This window comes from Notechis scutatus, chromosome 1, assembly GCF_049901735.1.
Source record: "Notechis scutatus isolate UNSWTSFEM ecotype Mainland chromosome 1, rNotScu1.2, whole genome shotgun sequence".
NCBI lineage: Eukaryota > Metazoa > Chordata > Lepidosauria > Squamata > Elapidae > Notechis > Notechis scutatus.
Window position 1 is genome coordinate 159597587 of NC_142009.1, and position 26407 is coordinate 159623993.

At 37.6% G+C, this 26407-nt stretch overlaps 1 protein-coding gene across 4 annotated transcripts in view; it reads right to left on the reverse strand.

Moving 5' to 3' along the window:
* Positions 1–806: 806 nt before the first annotated feature.
* The window catches only part of PLA2G7 (phospholipase A2 group VII), a 36245-nt gene continuing 10644 nt past the window's right edge, over positions 807–26407 (reverse strand). For all 4 annotated transcript variants that reach the window (XM_087949205.1, XM_087949202.1, XM_087949203.1 and 1 more), the window contains 10 exons: positions 17056–17157; positions 15955–16105; positions 13774–13867; positions 12349–12417; positions 10901–11045; positions 9651–9764; positions 8356–8447; positions 5775–5945; positions 3155–3303; positions 807–938 (listed from right to left, as the gene is read on the reverse strand). In XM_087949205.1, the coding sequence (XP_087805331.1) occupies positions 835–938; positions 3155–3303; positions 5775–5945; positions 8356–8447; positions 9651–9764; positions 10901–11045; positions 12349–12417; positions 13774–13867; positions 15955–16105; positions 17056–17133 (1167 nt within the window). In that variant the 5' untranslated portion in view covers positions 17134–17157 and the 3' untranslated portion in view covers positions 807–834. The remainder of the gene's footprint in view (positions 939–3154; positions 3304–5774; positions 5946–8355; positions 8448–9650; positions 9765–10900; positions 11046–12348; positions 12418–13773; positions 13868–15954; positions 16106–17055; positions 17158–26407) is intronic.

The window sequence follows — 26407 nt, forward strand, 5'->3', positions numbered from 1 at the left end:
CTGTGATGGATGAAATCTGTGCCAGTTATCAAGTGCCCAAGTCACAATCATGTGACTGTGGTGGTACTGCGATATCTGGAACTTCTAAGGACCAGTTGTAACTCCTATTCAGCAGTGTTGTAATTTTGAATGGCTACTGAATGAGTCTTGTTAAATGAGAACCATCTTTGTTCAAATGTTCTAAAGTGGGTCGCCAATCTTTTGGACATCAGGGACACCAAACTCATTATTTTAAATCCCGCATACCACTAATACGAATTTTGACTGACGGTGGCTTGCTGACGTTGGTGGGAAAGTCGGTTCCATATTCCAGAGCTGCAGTAGTTACAGGACTGGCCCTTTGGTCATCTGGGAGCAGCTGCTCCTCCACACGGGTGCACCGGCCTGACATGGACTGGAGGAGCTGCTCCGGGATGACCAAAGGGCCAGTCCTGTGACTACTGCAGTTCTGGAATATGGAACTGACTTTCCCACCAACGTCAGCAAGCCACCCCGGGACAGATTTCCCTTCCCTGCCATTGGTCTTACTTCCAGTTCCAGCTCATGTGGCTCTACTCAAGGTAAGGTTTGTGCTCGGCCAAAGGGTGGGGCCAGCGGGTGGGCAGGCCATGTGGGTAGCGTAGCCTTGTGTTCCTGTGCAGCCTGGATTAATTGCTTTGGGAGGACTGCTTTGGGGGGGGGGGGGACATTTCTCTGCAGACCACCAAAATTTTCTTGCGGACCACCAGTGGTCCCCGGCCCACTGGTTGGCGACCACTGTTCCAAAATACACTCTTTTCAATGGAGCTATCATAAAACAAGCAGCATTTAGTCAGGGACAATTCATGTTTATTTTCACTGACTTGCTCCTGGAGTTAAGTCAACATTGGTATTTGGAATGACATGAGGTCCTTTGCCATTTAAAAGAGGATTCCATTGGTTAAAACCTTTAGAGAGACCTAGATAAGATGAATTCAAATCAGATGGCACATATAAATACATGAAAATATTCAGTTGTATTCAGAGAAATTATGAACGTTTCTAAGTTACAATATATTAAAATTAAGCTTGTTTTGATGTTCTAAAACTGACATTCTGAAAAAAGAAAAGTCATAGTGATAAATCTAAACAGCATATTGTAAGTCTATTCATTTATAAAATCTGGAAAGACCCCCTTTTTAAACTGAGTTGCAAGGTCAATATAATTTAAAGCATGTTTACTTGAAAAATATATTCCACCTTTCAATAAAACTTCCAGAGGAGGTAGAAACTTATATACAATATAAAAAATACATATTAAAAACATTAGGAGAAATAGCTAAATGCCTGGCACTAAAAAGTTAACCGCTAGCAATGTTCACATCTTCAGGGAAGAAATTGTACAGGTAAGGTTCTGCTGTTGACAAGGTAATCTGTAATAAAGGGGTTACTTGGAGGAAAGCCTCTAAATATATTTCAGTACATAACCAGTTTGATTTAAATCATTCAGGTATCTCGGTCCCAAGCCAACTGGTGCGCCATCTATTTGCTTTCTCATATGTCTCAGTGGCTTAGATTTACTCTAATTTACTCTCTAGTCAGTGAATACAGACATGTAGGTTACATGATGTAACCTAAACCTTTATATATATATTAAAAATGCTCATGCTAAAGAAGTGTATTAATATGATTGGTTCTTTAGTTCAGCTTTAAAAGAAACACTATTTTTGTTCTTGTAGTATTTAAAAGATTCAGATGCTTGGGAGATTAATCTGAATGGTATAGACCAGTGTTGGCAAACCTATAAGACATGTTTCAAAGGTGACACCACAACATTTGGATGACACACCAGCATTCACTGACACCCAACAGCAATTATTCTTGAAAGCACATCCCATTATCATGTGATTTTCGAAGGTTGCATAGACTATGTGAGAATTTGGGTGTCCAGACTCTTAAATTGGTGTGTGAGATGTATGCTCTTGCACGGCTTCTGGAGTCTGTGAAAATCACATGAGAACAGGTTGTGCTTTTGCAGTGTTTTCAGAGGCCGTAGAATAGCATTCTCTGAAGCCACTTAAATGCCTTGTGCGAGCAAAGTTGCTTCAGGTGGGCTGCAGAGGTCTGTCAAAAAGAGAAAGAGCCTAAAGGTAAGTGGAATACAGCAGGTCTTAGAGATCACACACATGATTGGACTGCATTCTCTTTTTTTTCGGTGTGTGTGTGTGTATAGGACAAACATCCACAGAGTCAAGTTAGGCATTTTCTGATTTTTTTTTAAATGCCGAGCCCAAAAGATTTGCCATCGCTGCGATAAACCGCCCATCTTCCCTTAAGCTCTCAGAGCAGACACAGATGGTGTATGACTTCCATTCCCCATACTCTTCTTGAAGTATGGTATTTTCAGTTACACTGATCACCAGGAGGGTGTAACCAGTTGGAAGTCATGCTAAACTGCATACTTGAAGTATGACAATTTAACAATTGCCATTCTTTGCTCTGACAGCTTAAGGGAAGTTGGACTGTATATATACCATTCTGACAGTCTTTAAATACAACTTATTGCAACCACTGAGTATTAGAATCTGCGTAGTCTCTAAAGTTAGTGCACTGTATATAGTAGTCATCTAAAGCTCATTTTCCAAGAGAGGGTTCCAACCCCATAGAAAAACTACCTGTGTCTCAGGAGTTCCAATAAGGATGAAACTAATCATCTGATGCCTTCTGGTAGTCAATGTAATTGGAGGATACACCACACTTTTGGGATCCTTTGAGTCAGTTTTTGATTCCTGATGACTGACTGGGCAAGTCCCTGCAATTTTCTTGCCAAGATTTCATAAATGGTTTGCCATTGCCCATGTCCCAGGGCTGAGAGAAGGTGACTGGCTCAAGGTCACCCAGTTGGCTTTTTGCTTAAAAAATAGGATTCACGGTCTCCTGATTTTTAGTCTTAACCCCTACACCAAAACTTTCTGTCTGTGTGTCTCTCTCCTCTCTCTGAACATGTAACATGTTCCAATTTTATATGCATGTATGCATTATATTTTCAGGTAGCTTTAGTGATCAAAACACTAAAGTTGCATCAAATTTTGTGATCCATAGGTGGAAAGATGTTGTCTTTAACATATCACCTTATCAACATGTAGTGATGCAGGTTGTTAAAAAAGTTAAATATAAACACAATACAGCAACTTACGCAAATGTTTCTGTAAGAAGGCCAGTGAAGCTTGGTTGGTAATATCAATAGCTGTTTGGGGATCTATACTTCCTTTCAGTTCAAAATACTTCGCAACTGTGTTTCCGCTAAGGAATGTGAAGTCAGGAAAACTCTGATGTACTGATCCTCTGAAAACAGCAAAAATGCAAAAGGATAAGATTAACAAGTAACCAAACAAGTCTGCCTACAAGAGGGAATATTTACAAACGCTGCTGAAGCACATGGAACCTAATTCAATATTTTTGGTTCTGAAAATTTTTGTTTTCTTCTTTATATCTCCACATGTTTGTTCCAGACATGATATTTTTCCGATTAAAATCGGAATTCCGATTTTTTTGGGAATCGCCTGGGCGGTGCGAGCGGAGCCCGGGCGAGCGGGCGGGCGGGCGAGCGGCGGGCGGGGTGAGCGGCGAGCGGGCAGGCGGGGCGAGCGGCGGGTGGGGCGGGCGGGCGAGCGGCGTGCGCGGCGGGCGGTGCGTGCGGCGGGCGGGCGGGCGGGCGATTTCTTGGCGCGCAGTGGGGGGTCTCTTTTGGCCGGCCCCGATTTTTTTTTCAGAGGGGAATATCATGCCTGTTGTTCCAAGGGTTTTGGTGATGGTGGTAATGTTCTATGTCTTTATTCATTTTTTTCTCAGTGGTAATAAGAATAAGTTAGAATTGTTTTATTATCATCATAATAAAATACATTCAAAAACCTTTTCTTTGGAGATCAAAGGAAGGCAACTACAATTAAAACATGAGTTAGAACTCAGTCCCTGTTGTACAATTACTATTCATGTTTGATTATTGAAATTAGATCAAACAGATTATTCTAGTCACGTATATAGTAAAGATACAATAGTTAAGAGCTGTCCTACACAATCTCTGTATTTTGCTAAACTACCTACTGATCACTCAGTAATACTGTAAATGAACAGAGGGAGGGAGGGAGAGAAATATGTCCACCTTTAAAACAGTGCAAAAGGAAAATTTGATCTCATTTAGAAAGGATGCCTTTGTAGGTCCATGGATGTGATTTTATTCCAATGGAAGTGCTAAAGGAAAATACTAATTGGTGGTTATTAATCCCAACCTCCTACTCATATCACTGACCGAACAGCAAACATCCCAAAGGTCTGGGATTTAGTTATAATAATCCCCCTTTTTAGAAAAGGGAATAAAGAAGCCTCTGCCATAATAAATTGCCCTTAATCTGGTTTAAATAAGGAAGAACTGCAGAAAAGCAAGCAGGTTTTAGGAAAACATGCTCTATGGGTGATAAAGCATTATAGGTACAGCATGTTGCTGAAATGTCTTCATGTAGACCTATTAAGTTTGCATTTGACTCAGCCCCACAGAGTAATCTTTCAAGAAAGCCATCGGCAGGCTTAACCAATTGTGTATTGTATATTAACTGCTGTTTTTCATTTGGAATAGAACACGGAATGTTGGAACATTGGCAGAGGCTTCAGTTATGACATAGTGGCTTGCAGGCCCTAGTTATATTAGTTTATTTATTAAATTTATATGCTACCCATCTCACAATCGAGTGACTCTAGCTGCTTAGGGAGCAGTGTTGTCAGCCCTTCAAAGTAGGAAAAGAAACAGAACCAGCAAGGATTCCACGAAGTGACCTGATTTATTTTAAAAAAAATAAATTTAATGTTTTAAAACATTTCTATGCCACCCATCTCTCCTAAAAGGTGACTCTCACTCTTTGTTGTAGGGTAGGAAACCAGAATCTTGAAAATCTGTCCGAAATTCTTTGTTTTACACTTCCCTTTTCTCAAAATGATTTTTTTTTCCTGAAAGTTGTCCCATTATGGTTCAATAATTCCTTTCCTCTTTCCAAGACCAGCTCTACATTCTTTTCCAACAGCCAAAATTACCCAAATATGAAAATTGTGTAATTAATGGTGCAGTTAGATATGACCAATACGTTGCCTAGTATATGAGGGCTGTATAAAGCACTATAAAGCGGTATATAAATCTAAGTCCTGTTGCTATTTAACAGAGGATCCGGAGATTAACCTATACAGAATAATAGAGTTGGAAGGGATCTTGGAGGTCTTCTAGCCCAACCCCTGCTCAAGCAGGAGACATAGGTATTATAGCTATAGGAGCCCCCATACCATTACATACACACATATTTCTGATCAGTAAGAACACAGAATATTTAGACCTTGAAAGAGAAGTACTCTAACAATATTTTCAGGATGGAAAATTAATCCCAGGAAAAGAATCTCAGGCAGCCTGAGGAAAACGAATTACTGTTTTGAATTACTTGAATTACTTCACTGCTCAATCTTGGATGACAGGTTATGTAATCCAGGCTCCCTGTGGGATAACTAAAATTTAGAGAGACCAATAACAATGTTGTGGGATTATCAAATCTTGCTTTTGTCAATATCATACCTGGGATTTTGTCATATTTTAGCCTTATGAGATTTTTACCATTTAAGATTTAAAAATAATAATTTGGACACCACTTGCAGGTAATATGGGTGCTTATCTCAGCTATATCCGATTAGTTTTAAACTATATAAATTTAACACTCTATAATCCCATACCTCTAAACCCCATTCTAAAGAAACTAAGGCTACTGATATTCGCCACTCACATAATAGTTATCATTTTTCTTTCTCTGCCTTCCATGTTAAGTTTCTTCATCTCTAGGATATTCGAGGCCCATTGGTATTTTTCTGAGTTAATAAACAGCAATGGCTGGTGCACTTTGGGATATACTTCATCAGATAGGGGAAGCATCCAAGCATCAAGAGCAACTCCACATCTATTGAGAAAAACATGTTCTATAACATGTCAGTACCAGTTTGCACATCCTAATCTTGGACATCCTAAAAGTACACATAGATGCTATAAATCACACATAGATACATTTTATTGGGTTCCATTAGGAGAAATTTTCTGTAAGATATGTTCAATGTTAAGAGGCAGTGGGCTCTTGTAACAATAAATTGTTTAATAACGATTGAAAAGCAAAAGGAATTTGTCATGGAATACTCTAGGGCTATCCTGAGTTACAGACCTTTCCGTGAACACTGGGCTGTGGATTTCAAGATGAATCCTTGGAAAGGAGCGTACTATAAAGCTGACATCACTTTAGTGGAAGTGCTCAGAACTGGCCAATATAATAGTGTGTAATATTTTTTTTTTACTGTCATTGTATGTTTATATTTATCGTTCTATGAGGCAAGCTACCTTGAATCTATAGAAAGTAGCATACACATCTATTTACCAATCAGTCCTACACCTATGCATTTATACGCCTTTATTAAGGAAACATTCACACATTGGTAGAATGTTCCACTCTTCGGTACAAAAACAATTTATACCCATTACAATGGAGGATTTCCTACTTTTAATTCAGATTAAAGAGGGATTATCTCTCTTTAGTCTCAGATTAGTTTACTCTATTTAGTCTCAGATTATATGTAGAATATTATTTCCTACCAATAGTCAATCCAAGAGTAGATCAGTAGTCAAACCAACAAATAGTAATTAGAAAAGTGAATCTATAAGCAAATAAAAAGAACCATACAATTAGATGAGGGCCTCTAATTCGGAAGTCTTAAGAGAAATATAACAAAAACAATTCACTTGACTCTTGTTTGGCTAGCAAAGCCACAGTGTCACAAAAAATGATCAGAATTGAGCAATAATTATTCAATAATAATATTCAATACATACTCATACACTTTAAAATTTGCCAGAAATCATTGTGCATTGTTCACCTGTTCCATGAATTTATGTAACAATTATGGAGGGAGGGAGGGAGGGACACAGAGAGAGAGAGAGAGAGAGAGAATGCCTTCTAGTCAGTGTTGACCCCTGCAGTTTTCTTGTCAAGATTTCAAGGACAGTTTAAGATTGTCTGCTTTCTAGAGCTGAGTGAGAGAGGAACTGGCCCAAGGTCACTCATCTGGCTTCATGACTAAAGTGGAACTAGAATCCATAGACTCCTGGGTTCTAGCCTGGCACCTTAACCACTATACCAAACTGGATCTTTATGGAGATACCACTTCAGAAATGAAGCCTTTAAAATTATTTATATTTATCTGGTAAGAACAATATATGGTTTTATAAAATTCCTATGGCCATTAGATGTCAGCTGAAAGCCAGAGATTATTTTATTTTCTCTCTCTTTTAACTATTTAATGGCTGTATGAATCTTTGCAGTCCCAAAAAGGTATCCCTACCTGTATATCTATAGGCTTACTATCAAATAGATGTGCATACAGTATAAAAGGAAAATGGAATGGAGAAGAAGAACAAAGCAAGAAATTTCAGGTGCCAATTATTAAAGTTAAACAAGGTTTTAATGCAAGCTTTATCACATGCTCCTACTTTGGACATATTAATGGAAGATCTAGCTCTCTCATGAGAAGATTCTAATGCTGGGAAAGGTGGAAAGAAAGAGAAGAAGAGGACGGCCAGGATCAAGGTGGATAGTTACAGAAGTGATTACTACACGGCTGAAGAACCAGGTTAGGGACAGGTCGTAATGGAAAAAAATAAATCTGTATTTAAAACTGTCAATGACTTGATGGCATATAATCAAGCAATTAAGCAATCAATGTAATTCAGTTGACAGAATTCTTCTCTTGATATTATGCATAAACCCCAACTTCCTTAACCTTTACAAATTCAGATAGTCCTCAACTTAAGACCATAATTGGGACTGGAATTTCCACTGATGAGCAATATGATCATGAAGAGTGATTTATGTGACTGGATTGCTTAGCAATGGCAATCCCAACAGTCCCAGTTGCCATTATAACTCCAGATGTACAGGTCGCTAAGCGGAGAGAGTCTAAGGTAAGGGGCATGGGGCAGGAGGATAGTGGAGTGGACAGAGGTGGGTAGTGGAGATCCTAGAAGCCTTGCGCAGGTAGAGTTGGGGGGTGCGGCAGTGTAAAGATGCCTGTAATGAGCAAGGGGAATTGAAGCACCCCAACAGTTGTACAGGTAAGCTGCCAAGTGCCCAACTCTTGATCATGTGACTATTGGAGGAGGAGTCTGAAATGGTCATACCTTTGGGGATGGATTGTTGAAGTACCATTGTTTAGGGCCACCATAATTCAAAGAGTCTGAACAAATCGCCATAACTCAAGGACTATCTGTAAAACAAATGTTACTGCAAAGAAAAACAACAATTAAGGTTTTTGTTTACTAGTTCTTACTTGAATCGTGGATCTTTGCTAAGCGTTTCTATGACTGTGGCACCACCAAAAGAATGTCCCATTATTGCTATCTTCTGTAAGTAAATAGAATTCTGAAAAGAAAATGATATTGAATGATATTTCCTTTTGTTTTCAATCTGATGGTTCTATTTTAATTCATCCTATACTGAGGATCCTGATTCCTCTAAATCAAGAATTGATTTAATGCCCTCCGACTATTTTAGAAATCAATCATTACAGCTTTTCTTAAAATTAAACTGCTGCAGGTGATTAGCATGAAGGGAAGTCCATCACAATTTCATAACCATGTCCAGCACATCCTTTAACACAGGGGTCTCCAACCATGGCAACTTGATGACTTGTGGACTTCAACTCGCAGAATTCCTTAGCCAGCCTGCTGAGGAATTCTGGGAGTTGAAGTCCACCAGTCGTAAAATTGCCAAGATTGGAGACCCCTGCTTTAACATTAAATCTACAACGTGACACTATTTCTGGATAACATTCACAGGAATAAAAATATCACAAATAATCTTTGTCTTAAACAGTGCTCAGCTCTAATTAGAAATGGTGAATATTCATAACAGCCTTATTAAAGAGCTTCATAGGGTAAAACACATACAGATCAGTACCAGGGACATAACAGATCTGCTGCAAAGAATTAGATGAGCAGCTGTAAGATCTAGGACCTAGATCTATGTTCAGGTTTGTCTATGTTCAGATGATTCTGCTTCAGGGCTGCACTTGAACACAGAATTCATTGGGTGTCTCGGGAGATTCTCAGATAAATTAATATGTTTTAACATGTAAGAAATCAGATGACACAGGAAGATTGATGTCATGTGAGAAACCCCAGCTGTGGTGAAAGTAAAAACATACAAAAAAGCAGGCTAGTCAATGAAGTGTTAAAGCCAATGCTTTTCATCTAATCAGTCTCTCTCAAGGAAACTCCTGAATGATGCACTTTGCCTAGAAAGATACTGCACTATTTTAGAAGCAATCAGGGATTTTATATTGCTTAACTATAAAATAACAAGTCTGGGCACTATTCAGTTGCCTCAAAAGAAATATATGTTAAAAGGGCAATTATTATATTAATCTATTTGATTTTCTGGTACCATTTGAACCTTTAGAGAAACACAAAATCAGATTCATCCAATATCACAATGGGATAAAAATGAAAGTTTAACTGTTTTACAACAGCACTTCAGTAAACAAAGTGCCAGTCTGAAATACATAATACAACATACCAAATTGTGAATTTCCACTTAACTAGGGGAATCTTCTACTTCATTTACCTTTAATAATTTCCAGTTGAAAATTAAAGGCAAAATGTTCTTATCGGGCTTTCCATAATTAATTTCGAGCAAAAGGTCAAGAGCTCTAATGCATTCATCTGCCCTCTGCTGTACCTACATGAAGAAGAGACAAAAAACCACTTTCAGTGTATAATTTAGCAATCTGAAAAAAATGCCTGTGTATCTATGGCTTCTATCTATATCATAAAATGTGTGATTAGGATTTTTCTAAGCTAGGGGTTTACCTTTAAAGGGGGCACTAATTAGGCCATATGGTTTCATTTTGGAATGAAAAATTCCTTGGTCACCTTATGCTGAGAGAATGTGGAAAATATAACCATGTTCCTTCCCTTAGATTTTTCAATGCTTTTTTAATACCACCAACCTCCGGGGTGCATAAGATTTTGGGTTACATGGCTCTGCTCCTATGCTGACAGTCAATTCCAGAAGCATATGCTGGGGGAGATTTAGTTCAATCCTCTACTATTATGCTACATCATTCCTCAAGATTCATGCCATAGTAATTATCGAGGTCTGAGTCATCAGCCACTGGATTCTAAAAGATTCACAAGAAGAGTTCTCCACTCCTCTACTTGTTGCAGAATACCTGATGCCACCAGACTTGAAATTCTAGACCTAGAAAACCTAGAACCATGCCACCTTTGGTCCGATCTAAGTATAGTATATAAAATTATACATTGTAATGTACTGCCTGTCAATGAATACTTCAGCTTCAACCATAACAACACAAGAGCAAACAATAGATACAAACTCAAGGTTAATCGCACCAAACTTAATTGCAAGAAATTCAGTAACAGAGTGGTCAATGTCTGGAATACTCTACCTGACTCTGTGGTTTCTTCCCCAAACCCCAAAAACTTTAACCTTAGACTGTCTACTATTGACCTCACCCCTTTCCTAAGAGGGGTGTGCATAAGCGCACCAACGTGCCTACCATCCCTGTCCTATTGTTTCTCTTATTTTTTCTTTTATTTTTCTTATATGTATCCATTTCATATATTCATAACTATGTTTATACTTATACCTGTTATCTTATAATCGCTTGAATGAATGAATGAATGAATAAATAAATAATAAATAAATAAATAAATAAATTGGATGACATTATTATATCTACTTTAGCTATAGAGTGTATGACTAGGCACATTGATTTAAAATATAGGGGCTCCTGAGACTGAATCGATGATGCTTCTGTAATGCATTAGGATTTAGAAGATTTGCATGAATACCTGTTGCCGCCTCAGCAAATGTTCATTTTCATTTGGTTTTAATTTTCTATAGAATATCCACTCCTCTTGTAATGCTGGGGGTTTTCCTTTGTCTCCTATGGTGGGTTTTTCTTTATAGTAATATGTAGCTGAAGAGGACTCGTCTCTAATGGAAAAAAACAACAACATCTGTGCTTTGAGACAGCAACACTTTCCCCCCTCAAAGCTCATACAATGCCTTATGAATGTTTAAAATAAATGTTGTATTAATGTGTACATTAGAACTCTTTCCTAATTTAGTACCAGAATATAACATTGAAGAAAACTTGGTATGTAAATGGCAAAGATCACTAAGATTATATGTACAGATGGCGAAATAATGAGTTTACATCTAAAAAAAAAACCCCTTCCTTTTTACAACCCTGTAATTGCTTAATTTAGAGGAGAGTTGAGGCAACTGGATGGAGCTAACTGTTTACAGGCCGGATGCCCTTCCTGATGCCACTCTGAATTCACAGCAGATTTTTTTTTCTTTGCACTCTAGAGCAGGGGTGTCCAACCTTGGCAACTTTAAGACTTGTGGACTTCAACTCCCAGAATTCCTCAGCCAGCTTTGCTGAGGAATTCTGGGAGTTGAAGTCCACAAGTCTTAAAGTTGCCAAGGTTGGACACCCCTGCTCTAGAGAGAAACATCTGCCACTTCAACTCTCAAACTTCCAAACGGGAGGCAAGCGTCTTCACCATTAGACCACCATGCCACTCAAGTTTACATCTAAAACATTACCGTTTTAATTAATAGACTGATTTAGTAATTGATAAAAGGAGTTGAGAATTTCTGAACGTGTGAAAGACTTTTGATAGTGAATTTTGGGGGGAAATTTATAATCAATTCTTTATTTTAGGGTTATGATTTGGTAAATAAACACAATAATTCTAATTTTGGAGAGCATTCAGTTCTTTGCCTAGTGATGATACAGTATTTATCTCCACAGGAAAATCAACTGTGATCATAAATATTATAACTTGCCCATCATCCCTAAGCATTGTAAAAGCCTGTCTGTCTAATGGCTAAGGCAGCTAGAAAGAAAGAGACCTTGAGTTCTAGTTCCATCACCCAGCTGGATGACTTCAGGCCATTCAGTCTCTCTCAGTCCAAACTACCTCACAGGGTTGTTGTTAAGGAGAAAATGGGGGAAGAAGGAGTATTAGATATGCTTGCTATCTTGAGTTATTTATAAAAATAATAAAGGCAAAATATAAACAAATAAACAAACAAATAAAAATTAGTTAAGTGGCTCAGCATCAGCCCATAGGCAACTGAATCCCTACAGTTATTCCATAGTGGATCTCAGTGATTGGTTGAGTGAAATTCTTTGGTATTTTCAATTTATAGTAAGTACAAAGTCCTTTATTAGATTCTATGTACAAATTTCTACCTCAGTCAATTAAAAATTGAGAAATGAGCATACCTATGTTCCACAGAAGCAACAATAAACCCCCGAGATGCCATTTCAATGCAAATTGCAGAATACATTGTCCTAGTAAAATAAATACAAGTTTGGAAATTAAGTCAGTCTTTTAAATCATTTGCATGCTACATTTCCTTTGTTACCATTGACATAGGTCATTAAACAATCTCGATTCCTAGATTTTTAAAAAGGTTAAACATGTCCTCATCAACATATTTATAGGGTAAAATGTATAAATATAAAAAAATGAAAGAGAATGGATCTGGGAAATATACACATCCTATGTTGAAGAACATTCTGCTAGTTTTCCAGTTCCCTTTCCGCATTGTGGGAAATATTTCTTGGTTGTGCCCATAGTCACAAAACCCAAAAGAGACCAAGGTAGCTTTAAGGCTGTTTGTTTCCCTTCCCCAGATTCTATTTACATCTGTAAACAATTAGGGGCATGGAAAATATACTGCAAAACGTTTTAGCCGTCCTCCCTAACCATCTTTTTTTTTTTTTTTTTTTTTTTTTTATTTTTTTTTTTTTTTTTCATGCCATACATAGTGTCTCTTTACGCGCCCTCCCTCTTAGACATTCGTAGACAGTCTAAGATGATACTGAGGTAAAAAGGTTATAAGAAAGGAGGAGCCCCTTTTGGATAACTGCTAACTGGGAAAAGAGCACAGCTCAGGACAGGGAAAATGCAGCTATGAGAAGCTAGAGAAGCAGCTGGGTCAGCAGGTAATTAGAAAATGTGCAGGGCAGATAGAATGAACAGAGACAATAAGGTGGAGTGTGTTGAATGGTAAAGATTGGGGGAGGAGCTGGATGATGGGGAAAAAAAGCTGCCCAGAGTCAAATTGTAGGGGAGATAGATGACATAAAAGTTTAATAAATAAATAAAATAAAATATATAAGGCTGTTATGAAGAAAATGCAACATGGGAATTGTACAAATAGGCAGGCCTGAGAGAATTCCATTTTAACAATCAGAAAAACAAAGGCTAAATGAATTGCCCCTAGTTATAGGTGCATGAATGAACATGGGACAGCTCACACCTGGCCAAAAATTAGAAGCTCTAGTTTCATCTGGGTTCCTCCAGGTATGTCTGACCACAGCTAATGTAGTCAGCATGGCCCAAGGTGGCTCTTGGTATGGAACTATGTTAGTTTTTATTATAACCATCTTCATCATCAATTATCATCTTCCAAACTATAATATAGCAGTTATGAAATGGTTAAATAATAATGGAACTTATTTCCGGATATATTTTTGCCCATTTTGCCATAATTCTGACTGATGACATATATAGGGTGAAACCACGCCCAGGAAAAAAAAAATGAGGATATCATATTGGACTGTCTTGAATGAATGCAAACATTCATGGTAAACCAGACTTGCTTTTTCAGAGATATCAGATATGTAAAAAGGCAGTATTACCTAAATCCTCCAAGTCCATGGGAAAAAATAATGAGGGGATATTTTTCTCCAGTCTTGAATTCAGCATTCCACTTTGCAGGAGACGTAGCTTTGTCTGGAAAGAAGAAAACAAATCTTGTTACTTTTTCTGTTTTTTTAAATGGTTTCACTAAACTGAAGTTAAACTCATTTTTAAAAACTGTGCTGCATCCTTAAACTAGCTTTTAAAGAATAACACAAGAAACACTTAATGCAAAATATTAATTTTTTAAATCCTGAATGGTACTGTCCCTATATAAATATATTTTAGAAAGTTATTTTCAGAATTCTGGTAGTACAAATTGTTCTTATGCTGTGGGCTAACTAATCAGGAGATAACCATTTTAGTGTTCGCACAATGTTTGTAATCATTGAAATTGAACACAATAAAGCAAGGGTCTTCAAACTTGGCAAGTTTAAGACTTGTGGACTTCAACTCTCAGAATTCCTGAGCTAATATGACTGGAGGAGGAATTCTGGGATTTGAAGTCCACAAGTCTTAAAGCTTTCAAGTTTGCAGACCCCTGCAATAAAGCAATCTAAGCTCAACTTCCTCAGTGGGACATAATTGGAACTGAACAAAAAATATTGCCACTTTGCACCCAGAATTCATATGTAAGCTTCAGCAATTTGTCTTGATGATGATGATGATGATGATGATGATGATGATGATGATGATGATGATTATTATTATTATTATTATTATTATTATTATTATTATTATTATTATTATTATTATTATTACCTTTATTGTCAGAGTACAACATGTGTACAATGAGATTGGCTGAGCCTCCCTTCGTGCACCCCCCCCCAACACAACTCACAGTGAGGGCAGAAGTCCCTAACCCAGTCCCAAACTTATTACACTATGTGACCTTGTTGCACAACGCAAGTCTATCATACTATGTTGACAGGCCCAGAAATACTGAAAGTGATGAAACAGGCCCATTTTTCAGCCTCCAAAGGCTTCTCTCAAGCCTCTGGGAGGCCGAAAAAGGCCTCAAACGGGCCAAAAATCAGCTGGGAGGTGCGCGCATGCACAGTGCAGGTAAAGGGGCGGCAGAGAGGAACTACCCGCATGCACAGGAGGTGTGGGGGGGGGGGGCTACGTGCATTGCCTTCTGGGTGCTGGCACACGCATGCAATTTTCCGCACAGGAGCCCAAAAAGGTTAGCCACCACTGCCTTAAATTATTGTACTTTGGAATAGTTTTTGGAATTTGTTTCTATCTTTCAGTGTATATTTTTCTATCCAAATTAACTTTGGATGGGACTAGGACAGGGGTCGGCAACCTTAAACACTCAAACAGCCATTTGGACCCGTTTCCTACAGAAAAGAAAACACTGGGAGCCACAAAACCCTTTTGACATCTAAAATGAAGATAACACTGCAAATATCTTTTTTTTTATCTTTATGCTATGTATAAAAAAACTATAGTGTGTTGGACAGGGGGTCGAAAAGCTCAATAAATCACGTGCCAGTGGATGTCACACAGACAGTTGTGATGCATATTCTGAGTGACAGGGAGCTGCAGCAGAGGGATGAAAGAGCCACATGCAGCTCCAGCTGACTCCTGGACTAAGATAAAAGTGATTTACATTCCTTTCATAGTGTAGTCCTCGATTTATAGCAACAATTGAGCCCAAAAATGTCTGTTGCTAAGTGAGACAGTATTTAGGTGAATTTTCCCCATTTTACAACCTTTCTTGCCACAGCTGTTAAGTGAATCACTGCAGTTAAGTTAGTAACATGGTTGCCAAGTAAATCTGCCTTCCCCATTGACTTTGCTTGATAGTAGTTCGTATAAATATTGTCATAAATATGTGTCTGAATTTGTTCACGTGACCATGGGGATGCTGCAACTGTCATAAGTGTGAAAAATAGCCATAAGTCACTTTTTTCAGTGCCATTGTAACTTTGAACTGTTGTTAGTTGAGGACTACCTGTAATAAGTAACAAGCAGTAACAAACAAGTCTCATTATCTCAACGTATAAGAATCTATTTCTCTAATAGCATTAATCAGAATATTGCTGATATCTACATAATTACTTTTCTAAGAATCAGATTTAGAAAATGCACACACTTGAGAGCTGAAAACGTATCTGCAAAGAACATGCTCATAATGGGCTGGTGCTATAATTCATAACCCCTCTGAAACTTACCAAAAAATTGTGGTAGAATGAACTTTCCAACTATCCAAGAAATGTTAAGAAAACTAGAGAGTCCTTTATAATATTCTTTATTGGGAATCCATTTTGTTTTTTCATAATTCATATAATTTTGGGAAGGATAATACAGACGCAAAAAAGTCCCCTGGTATAAAATAATAAAATTAATTATTGAAAGCTGTTTCTAAATGTTAAGTTTTTTTTAAAAAAAGCATGAATTAATAAGAACTGTTCTTACCCTTAATCCAAAGTTATTTTAAACATTGCCAGTGACAAACATTTGCTTAAAAGTAGTGTTTCAAATTGAACTAGTTTAAAAAATATCCATGTTGGTCATAACCAAAGTAGAATCTGGATGGTATCATTATCTGCATCTGCTGAGTTATGGCATCAGCAAAGTCAAATGGTGAAACTTTGCACTTCATTGCAGTCTGCAATTCTATATCTACTCTATACACAGAAATTTCTTTTATCACAAAACAACTTGAAATCTCTTTTTATATCCCACTATTATAGTGTGTATATAAAATTGCCTTAAAATTGGCTTGAATAGAATGAACACCTTCCTTATTTCTCACAAAATGAATGAGAGTTTGTGAATGAATCCAAAACATGGATTTGTTATGGAGGTTTTCCATAAAAGCTTTTTAAATAAAAGCCAAGTTGTTTTTACAATTATAAAAAGAAAAGAGAATAGCAACAATAAGCCACCAAGGGGCGTCTCAGCAAGATGGGCGACATAGAAATTTAATAAATAAATAAAGCTAAGTATTCGTGTAACAAGTTAGACTTCTGAATGGGACAATAGTAGGATTGTATCATGAGTGGTTCAAAATACATAATGCATAACTGACGGGAAGAATGGAGAAAGTGATTGGCTCAGGTACCTTGATGACACTCGCTTTGTTTGGAAGTGACATTCTGCCAGTTATCTGACTGCAGTAACTAATAAAACTTCTACCCTGAAAACAATAATGTTAGATGGATAATAGGCTAAACTATTTTATATTTTGGATTGGTTTTGTTTTCATGCAAGCTATTTGGCATTCTTACTAATGTAAAATTGGCTGTATTAATAATAGCAGTTATATGTACCTGAATACCATAATCAGTCATGAGGTCTGTACTTCCCACGGAATAAGGGCCTTTCCCTTCAGGAATTTCCATGCCCATTTTCTTTAACTTTTGCACACAAATCTGAAAAACAAGGAAATGGATAAAAGTATGGGAAGTATACTAAGTTAAACAATGCAACAACAAAGTTAAATATTACAATGGGTTTGTCCAGATGAGAAACACACTGAAAATTCAACAGAGAAAAATGAGACTTAAAGTTAAACTTAGATTAATTATTAATTAATGCCAACTACTTTATACATTTCTTATCTCTTCCTATTATGATTACTGATATTACTGATATAATATTATTACTGATGCAGAAAACCTTTGTAAGGAACTATTATAATATGCATATAATTATTACTTCCTTCCCTTCCTTTGTGACTGTAGAAATTAGCTGGGGAAAGATGTTTAACAACATCCATTTATGAATTAACTGCTACTGAAAGAACTCAAAAGGGGACTGTCCAGTACAAATAACATTGTAGATTATGGTTTTTCATAAATGTTTCCCATAAAACAGACACAAACACACACACAAACACACACACACAAAATAAATGTACATTGTTTACACAGTGGTATTTCAAAAGCTAGTAGAAGCCCGAGATGTAGAATTAAATGAAGGGAGCACAATTCTATCACAGATTAATTCATAAAGTTGTGTGAAACACATAGTTATAGTTTAGCAATAATGACCAAATCTGGCTACATTTGTTTTTCAAAAGGTTCCATTATTGTTGTATTAATTTTTCAGCCATATTTTCACATACTTTGAGGTATTATTGATTTTAGGTATTTCAAGGATTGTTTAGAAAATGGGAAGTTTTAGCAAGCTGGATATGTTAGAAACCTGAAATCTATATGTATCTGTATAATAGAATAGAATAGAATAGAATAGAATAGAATAGAATAGAATAGAATAGAATAGAATAGAATAGAATAGAATAGAATAGAATTCTTTATTGGCCAAGTGTGATTGGACACACAAGGAATTTGTCTTGGTGTAAATACTCTCATAAAAGAAAACATACATTCGTCAAGAGTCAAGAATCATAAGGTACGACACTTAATGATAGTCATAGGGTACAATAAGCAATCGAATCATACTAGGAAACAGTCAATATAAATCATAAGTATACAAGCAACAGTTATAGTCATACAGTCACAAGTGGGAGGGGATGGATGATAAGGAGTGATGAGAAGATTAACAGTAATAGTACTGCAGACTTTGTAATAGTTGAACAGGGTTGAGGGAATTACTTGTTTAGCAGAGTGATGGCTTTTGGGAAAAAACTGTTCTTGTATCTAGTTCTGGTGTGCAGTGCTCTATAGCAGGGGTCCCCAACCGCCGGTCCGTGGACCGGTACCGGGCCGCGGAACAACCCTTACCGGGCCGCTGGTTGCTGGGCGCCGCCATCTTTTTGGTAAAAAGCGCTTCTGGTGAGCTTTTCCGGTAGAAAGCTCACCAGAAGCGCTGTTTCGTCATAAAAGATGGCGGCGCCAGCGCTCGTGAGCTTTTCCGGGTAGAAAGCCATTTCTACCCGAAAAAGCTCACCAGAAGCGCTGGCACCGCCATCTTTTTATGACGAAACAGCGCTTCCGTGACGCCACCGGAAGCGCCTTCATAAAAGATGGCGGCGCCCAGTTGACGCCGGTACCGGGCCGCGGCACCCAGCTGATGTCGGAACCGGGCCGCGGCGTCAAAAAGGTTGGGGATCCCTGCTCTATAGAGTTGTTTTGAGGGTAGCAGTTGAAAGTTTATGTCAAGGATGTGAGGGGTCTGTAAATATTTTCACAGCCCTCTTTTTGACTTGTGCAGTATACAGGTCCTCGATGGAAGGCAGGTTGGTAGTAATTGTTTTTTCTGCAGTCCTAATTACTCTCTGAAGTCTGTGTCTGTATTGTTGGGTTGCAGAACAACCAGACAGTTATAGAGGTGCAGATGATAGACTCAACAATTCCTCTGTAGTACTGTATCAGCAGCTCTTTGGGCGGTTTGAGATTTCTGAGTTGGCACAGAAAGAACATTCTTTGTTGTGCTTTTTTTGATGACGTTTTTGATGTTAGGTGTCCATTTTAGGTCATGTGATGTAGTAGAATCTAGAAATTTGAAGGTCTCTACTGTTAATCTATTTGCCATTAGTACAATTAATTAAGTCTTGTGCATATCTTGTTATTTAGTTGGGGAACTCACAACAGTGACTCACAATCTCACTATTATTTGGCTAGATTACTGCAATTTGTTCTGCCTAGATCTGCTCTGCCTTTGAAAATCATCCAGAACTCTCAACTAGTCTAAAATACAATGATCTAGCTATTAGCTGATACGTACTGGTACAAGCCTATGAAACCACAGTGATTTAGCCTTGCACTGTCTCCCTAAATGAAATCCAAAATGTGGGGTCCTTGGTGGTCTCTGAACTTGGTTGTTTTCTTGCAGAAGTTTTATTATCCAATTGGTAATATGATTAGTCGTAGCACTGATGATGTTGCTGATCATAAAATTAATAAAATGTCTGTTAAAAAAACCAACAACAACCAAGCACAGAAGTTCAACTCTGAGCTACAAATATTTTTTTCTTTTGGCAGTTCAAAATGCTGTTTTTTACCCTTAAAGCCCTTGATGGCTTGACTTCAGGAACAACTTTCCAAATCAGTTTTGGCTTCTTAATTAAACCTGTATGCTAGCCATCACACTAGAGATGACTCTATATATATTCCAGGAGAATTTGCTACCTACACTATTGCATTGAGGCTCACGGGCACTGGTTTTGCAGATTTGGAATATCTGCTAAATCTCTAAATATCCCTAAAATTTGATTGGAAGTGACCATAGAATGGGTCAAGCTAAAGTGAAAATAAACTGTCGAAAAGAGCATATGAAAATAATAAAAATGTCACAAAAATGAAAATTAGGAGTGATAAGCTGCTAGAGAAGAGCAGCAATTTTGAGATTAATTTATCAAACTATTTCACTCTATTTGCAAGATTTGGAAGAGATAAATATTACGGACCAAAATGAACAAATAGTCAAAAATGTTCTTGATGTACTATATCTATAGTACCACTGGAAAAACACTTCGTACAATCAAAAATCTCTAATAAAATTATTGATTTAATGAAAAAATAGACAATGAAGAATACTCTTAAGTTTTACTAATAAAATGGAATATGTTGAGTTTTACAAGACCATTAGAAAACATCCAAGAAGAAACATGTCCGTTTAACATGAAACTTGTGAAAAAGGCAATTGAAGAAAACAAAGGAATTAATCAAGCAAAATGCAAGCCTATATAAATACAACAAAAGAAGCTTTTTGCATTAAAACATGAAGAGGGCTCTGGGTATAAAACAAAACAGGAAATGTTAGAAGTAATTGGAAAATTCTATTCAGAGCTATATAAAGATCAAGATCACTCAAAAGTAATAACACCCATGAAAGAGGAAATGTCAGACATCTAGTACACAAAGTATCAAGTGCCATAAAATCAATGAGAAATGACAAATCTTCAGGAAATGACTGTTACGGTTGAAATGCAGAAAACAAGATACCAGCAAAACTATACTCAAGATACCTCAGAGAAGAAATAATACCCAATGCATGGAAAAATGCTGAAGTGATTCTTATGCACAAGAAAGTGGCCCAAGAAGATTTAAAGAACTATTACCCAATAAGCCTTTAAAGTCATCAACAAGATTTTCACCAAGATAATAGCAAAAAGAATATTGAGAACATTAAATGATGCCCAGCCAAAGGAACAGGCAGGGTTCAGAAATGGTTACAGTACAATGGATAATATCCAGGTTGTTCAGCAAGTCATTGAAAGGCACAATGAGTACATCATGCCTCTGTGCATGGTTTCTATTGACTAAAAAAAGGTGTTTGATTCAGTATTCCAGCAAGCAATAACCAATGCATTGCTTAATCAAAGCATAAACATTGTTTAAATAAACTTGCTACAATCAATATATGAAAAAGCAATGGTGACAATTTGCTTTAATTTATCCTATCACCTATCCTTTTCTCAGTCTGTCTTGAAGTAATATTTTGAAAACTCGACTGGGCAAAAGATAGAACAAAAATCAATGACACCTATTTAAGTAACTTAAGATTTGCAGATGATGTTGTTCTCTTCTCACAAGAAAGAGTTACAAAGATACATACAAGAGCTGCACAAAGCAGGAGAACCATTTGGCTTAAAATAAACCTGAAAAAGAGCCAGGTCATGTTTAATAAATTCCCCAAAGAATGAAAAAAAAATTGTATCTGGAGAAGAACAAGATGTAGTAGACCACTATAAATACCTTAGTCAACAGATCTCAATGGAAGGTGGTACAATAAAGGAAATTGAATAGTGTGTTAAATGTGGTTAGCAGGCGTTCGGCAATCTAAGTGTAATTTTCAAGAACAACCTCAGATTATACACTGCTCAAAAAAAATAAAGGGAACACAAAAATAAGACATCCTTCAATGAATGAAATATTCTTATTAAATACTTTGTTCATTACATAGTTGAATGTGCTGACAACAAAATCACACAAAAATTATCAATGGAAATCAAATTTAGCAACCCATGGAGGTCTGGATTTGGAGTTACACTCAAAATTAAAGTGGAAAAAAACACTACAGGCTGATCCAACTTTGATGTAATGTCCTTAAAACAAGTCAAAATGAGGCTCAGTAGTGTGTGTGGCCTCCACGTGCCTGTACGATCTCCCTACAATGCCTGGGCATGCTCCTGATGAGGTGGCGGATGGTCTCCTGAGGGATCTCATCCCACACCTGGACTAAAGCATCCCCCAACTCCTGGATAGTCTGTGGTGCAACGTGGCATTGGTGAATGGGGCGAGACATGATGTCCCAGATGTGCTCAATTGGATTCAGGTCTGGGGAACGGGCGGGCCAGTCGATAGCATCAATGCCTTCGTCTTCCAGGAACTGCTGACACACTCCAGCCACATGAGGTGTGGCATTGTCGTGCATTAGGAGGAACCCAGGGCCAACCGCACCAGCATATGGTCTCACATAGGTTCTGAGGATCTCATCTCGGTACCTAATGGCAGTTAGGCTACCTCTGGCAAGCACATGGAGGGTGTTAGTGTTTGGGGATTAACCCCTAGAAGAGTATTGCAGCAGTAGTCAAGCCAGGAAGGGCCCCAGAGTATACACACACTGAACACAAACACTGTTTGTAGTTTAAATAGTTTTTAATCCATTTAGAGCTTAAAGCATTGTCATTCAGTCCAATAGTCATTCACTATATTTCCATCCAGTAAGACTCACTATTACAGTCCAAGTTAAGAGTCCTTACAATATCTTTATCAGCCGATAAAGATATCTTCTCATCCTCCGGTGCCTCTCTCCAGAGGAACTAACGCTGGATATTCAGCAAGACGCTCAAACAGTAGAACAGTTGAATTCAGCAGTAAATCAGCAAACAGTAGCAGACAGGATCATCTCAGTAGTCACAGTACAATCAGTATTCACAGTTAGTCACAGTAAGACACAGTTAGTCGCAGTAAGCTTTCCAGCTTCTAATGCTTCCTTATATTGTAACTTCTAACCGCACCCTTAATCGGCTAATTGCCTGCAGCATTGTGCTTAAAGTGATAAGCACTTAAACCATGATATCTAAGTTTTATATATTTATTCACCCAAACCATATTTGGTATCAATGTTATACCTAACAGAGGGCTCTGTGGCCCTCTAAAGAAACGCCACCCCACACCATTACTGACCCACTGCCAAACCGGTCATGCTGGAGGATGTTGCAGGTAGCAGAACGTTCTCCACGGCGTCTCCAGACCCTGTCATGTCTGTCACATGTGCTCAGTGTGAACCTGCTTTCATCTGTGAAGAGCACAGGGCACCAGTGGCGAGTTTGCCAATCTTGGTGTTCTCTGGCAAATGCCAAACGTCCTGCATGGTGTTGGGCTGTAAGCACAACCCCCACCTGTGGACGTCAGGCCCTCATACCACCCTCATGGAGTCTGTTTCTGACCGTTTGAGCAGCCACATGCACATTTGTGGCCTGCTGGAGGTCATTTTGCAGGGCTCTGGCAGTGCTCCTCCTGTCCCTCCTTGCACAAAGGCGGAGGTAGCGGTCCTGATGCTGGGCTGTTGCCCTCCTACGGCCTCCTCCACGTCTCCTGATGTACTGGCCTGTCTCCTGGTAGTGCCTCCATGCTCTGGACACTACGCTGACAGACACAGCAAACCTTGCCACAGCTCGCATTGATGTGCCATCCTGGAGGAGCTGCACTACCCGAGCCACTTGTGTGGGTTGTAGACTCCGTCTCATGCTACCACTAGAGTGAAAGCACCACCAGCATTCAAAAGTGACCAAACCATCAGCCAGAAAGCATAGGAACTGAGAAGTGGCCTGTGGTCACCACCTGCAGAACCACTCCTTTATTGGGGATGTCTTGCTAACTGCCTATGCTTTCCACCTGTTGTCTATTCCATTTGCACAATAGCATGTGAAATTGATTGTCCATCAGTGTTGCTACCTAAGTGGACAGTTTGATTTCACAGAAGTGTGATTGACTTGGAGTTACATTGTGTTGTTTAAGTGTTCCCTTTATTTTTTTGAGCAGTGTATATAATCTATATACAGTATAATCACCTCTATGCCTGAAAAGTTTTCTTTTTTCTTTTAATAGAAAAAACCTTTATTAAACATTAAAAAAGAATATATACAAAAGACAATACAACTCATTAAAACGGAAAATACTATCAAAACATTATAAACATTACAAATTATTTTGACTGTGCTTACATCCTTATTATTGTTCCAATACATATTTCTATCCTTTTTAGACTATTCCTTCCTTATTTATTTGTTCACTTATTTCTGTCATTTATCCATTTGTACCAGTTTTCCCAAACTGTATAGTATTTTAAGTCTTCCTTTTCTTTTAATTTTAGAGTAAATTTATCCATTTCAGCACAGTCTTGCTGCAGTGACTATGTGCAAAATTAAATATTTTATCTCCTTTGTGTAGTTTCCTTTTGTTATTCCCAGTAGAAAGACTTCTGGTTTGAATTCTATTTGGAGGGTCGTAATTTCTTTTATCTATGTTCATATTTTTATCCAATATTTCTTAATTTTCGGGCAAAGCCACCAGACGTGGAAGAAGATGCCCTGTGTCTGCTTACATTTCCAGTAGACTGGGCTTAAATTGGGGTATATTTTAGCTAATCTCGAAGGGGCCAGATACCACAGATAACACATTTTGTACTGATTCTCTTTATTTATCACCGATTTTGTTATCTTGTAATTCCTTTTCCAAATTCTTTCCCAGTCCTCCAAATTGATATTATGTCCCACGTTTCTTGCCCATGCTATCATTGGGCCTTTCACTAATTCCTCTGCCAAATCGAACTCCAATAAACAATTATAAATCTTTGAAATTAATTACTCTTCTATAACCCCAAGGAGTTTATCTAATTGATTCTGTTCTAATTCAATTCCATACTCCTCCTGATCTTTTTCATATCTTGTTTTTAACTGGAAATATGGCCACCAATCTATATTCAAACCTTGGTCTCTAAGTTCTTGATTTGTTTTTAATACTTTCCCTGGGGATCTAAAACTTCATGATATCGAACTATTTTTCTGATTTCCAAGGTATTGGGGTATATCAATGCCTCCATGGAGGATACCCATCCTGGAATTTTTATGTAGTGTTTATTTTTAATTTCTCTCCATATTCGTATTAATGAGTCTCTCATTATATGTTTATGGAAGTAAGCTTGGGTCTTACTTCCTGGGTTCCACATGAAGGCATGCCAACCTGCATGTAAATTGTGCCCCTCTAAAGTTAAAGTTCTTTTATTTCTTAAATTGGCCCAATCTTTAATCCATGTTAAACCTGCTGCTTTGTAATATGTTTCCCAGGCAGGGAGTCCAAATCCAATTCTGCTCCTATTGTCCTGCAATGAACTTAGTTTAATCCTTGCTCTTTTACCTGCTCAAATGAATCTCGTATTCATTTTGTTTAAATCTGAAAAAAACTTTGTATCCAATATTACCGGGATTATTTGAAAGAGGTAATCTCAGTAAAATATTCATTTTAACGACCGCGATCCTTCCTAACAGAGATAGTTGTATCTTCTCCCACTTTTCTAGGTCTTTCTTTATTTGTTGTACTAAGTTTATGTAATTGTCCTCTTTTATTGTTGAGCATCTTGCTGTAAGCCAGATGCCTAACTACTTCACTTTCTTTGCAATTTGTAGTCCTATTTCTTCCACTAATTTTTTTTCTGGTTATCTGTTAAATTTTTTTGTTATCAATTTAGTTTTATCTTTATTAATTGTTAGACCAGCTACTTCCTCAAATTTCTCTATCTCCTGTATTAATTTTGGTCCCGATTCTATTGGTTCTTCCATAAAGAATACAAGGTCATCAGCAAATGCTTGAACCTTATATTCTTCCTTTTTAATTTTTAAGCCTTTTATTTCCTGACTTTATCTAATTCTTATCAACAAAATTTCTAGTGTCAGGATAGAGAGCAGAGATGAAAGTGGGCATGCCTGCCGTGCTCCTTTCCTTATTTCAAATACATTTGTAGACTCTCCGCTAATTATTATACGTGCTTTCTAAACCGAGTAAATCTACCCTATCATTTTTTTGAATTTAAATCCAAACTTCAATTTTTTTATCTCCTGACTCATAAATTGCCAGTTTACCCTATCAAAAGCTTTTGGGGCATCCAGAAAAAATAGCGCAGCTTGTTTTCCTGGATGGGCCTCATAGTACTCCAGTATATTGATTACTCTTATGTTGTTTTTTATTTGTCTTGTCGGTAAAAAGCTATTTTGATCAGAGTGTATTTTACTATTCAACATTTTTTTCATTCCTTCTGCCATGATATTCATGAAAATTTTGTAATCGGCGTTCAATAAAGAGATTGGCCTGTAATTTTTTATCTGTATGGTATCTGTGCCTTCCTTCAGTATTAGGGGAATATAGGCTTCTCTCCACAATTCTGGTAACCTTGCTTCCATTAATACCTCATTGCAAACTTCCAAAAGTATCGGATCAATTATTTCTCCTAAGCTTTTATAGATTTTCCCTGGCAATCCATCCATTCCAGGCGTTTTATTATTTTTTTGTTTCTGGATTGCCTCCCTTAATTCTTCTATTGTGATATCTCTATTTAACCTTACCCTTTCCTCTTCCATTAGTATTGACTTGGTCTCCCTTTTAAGTAGTGATTTTTTCCTCTGTAGTATCCTCTTGTTTATAGAGTTCTTTGAAGAAGTCTTGTGCAATCTCTTTTTTCTTTTCCATATTATATTGTATATTCCCCTCTTTATCC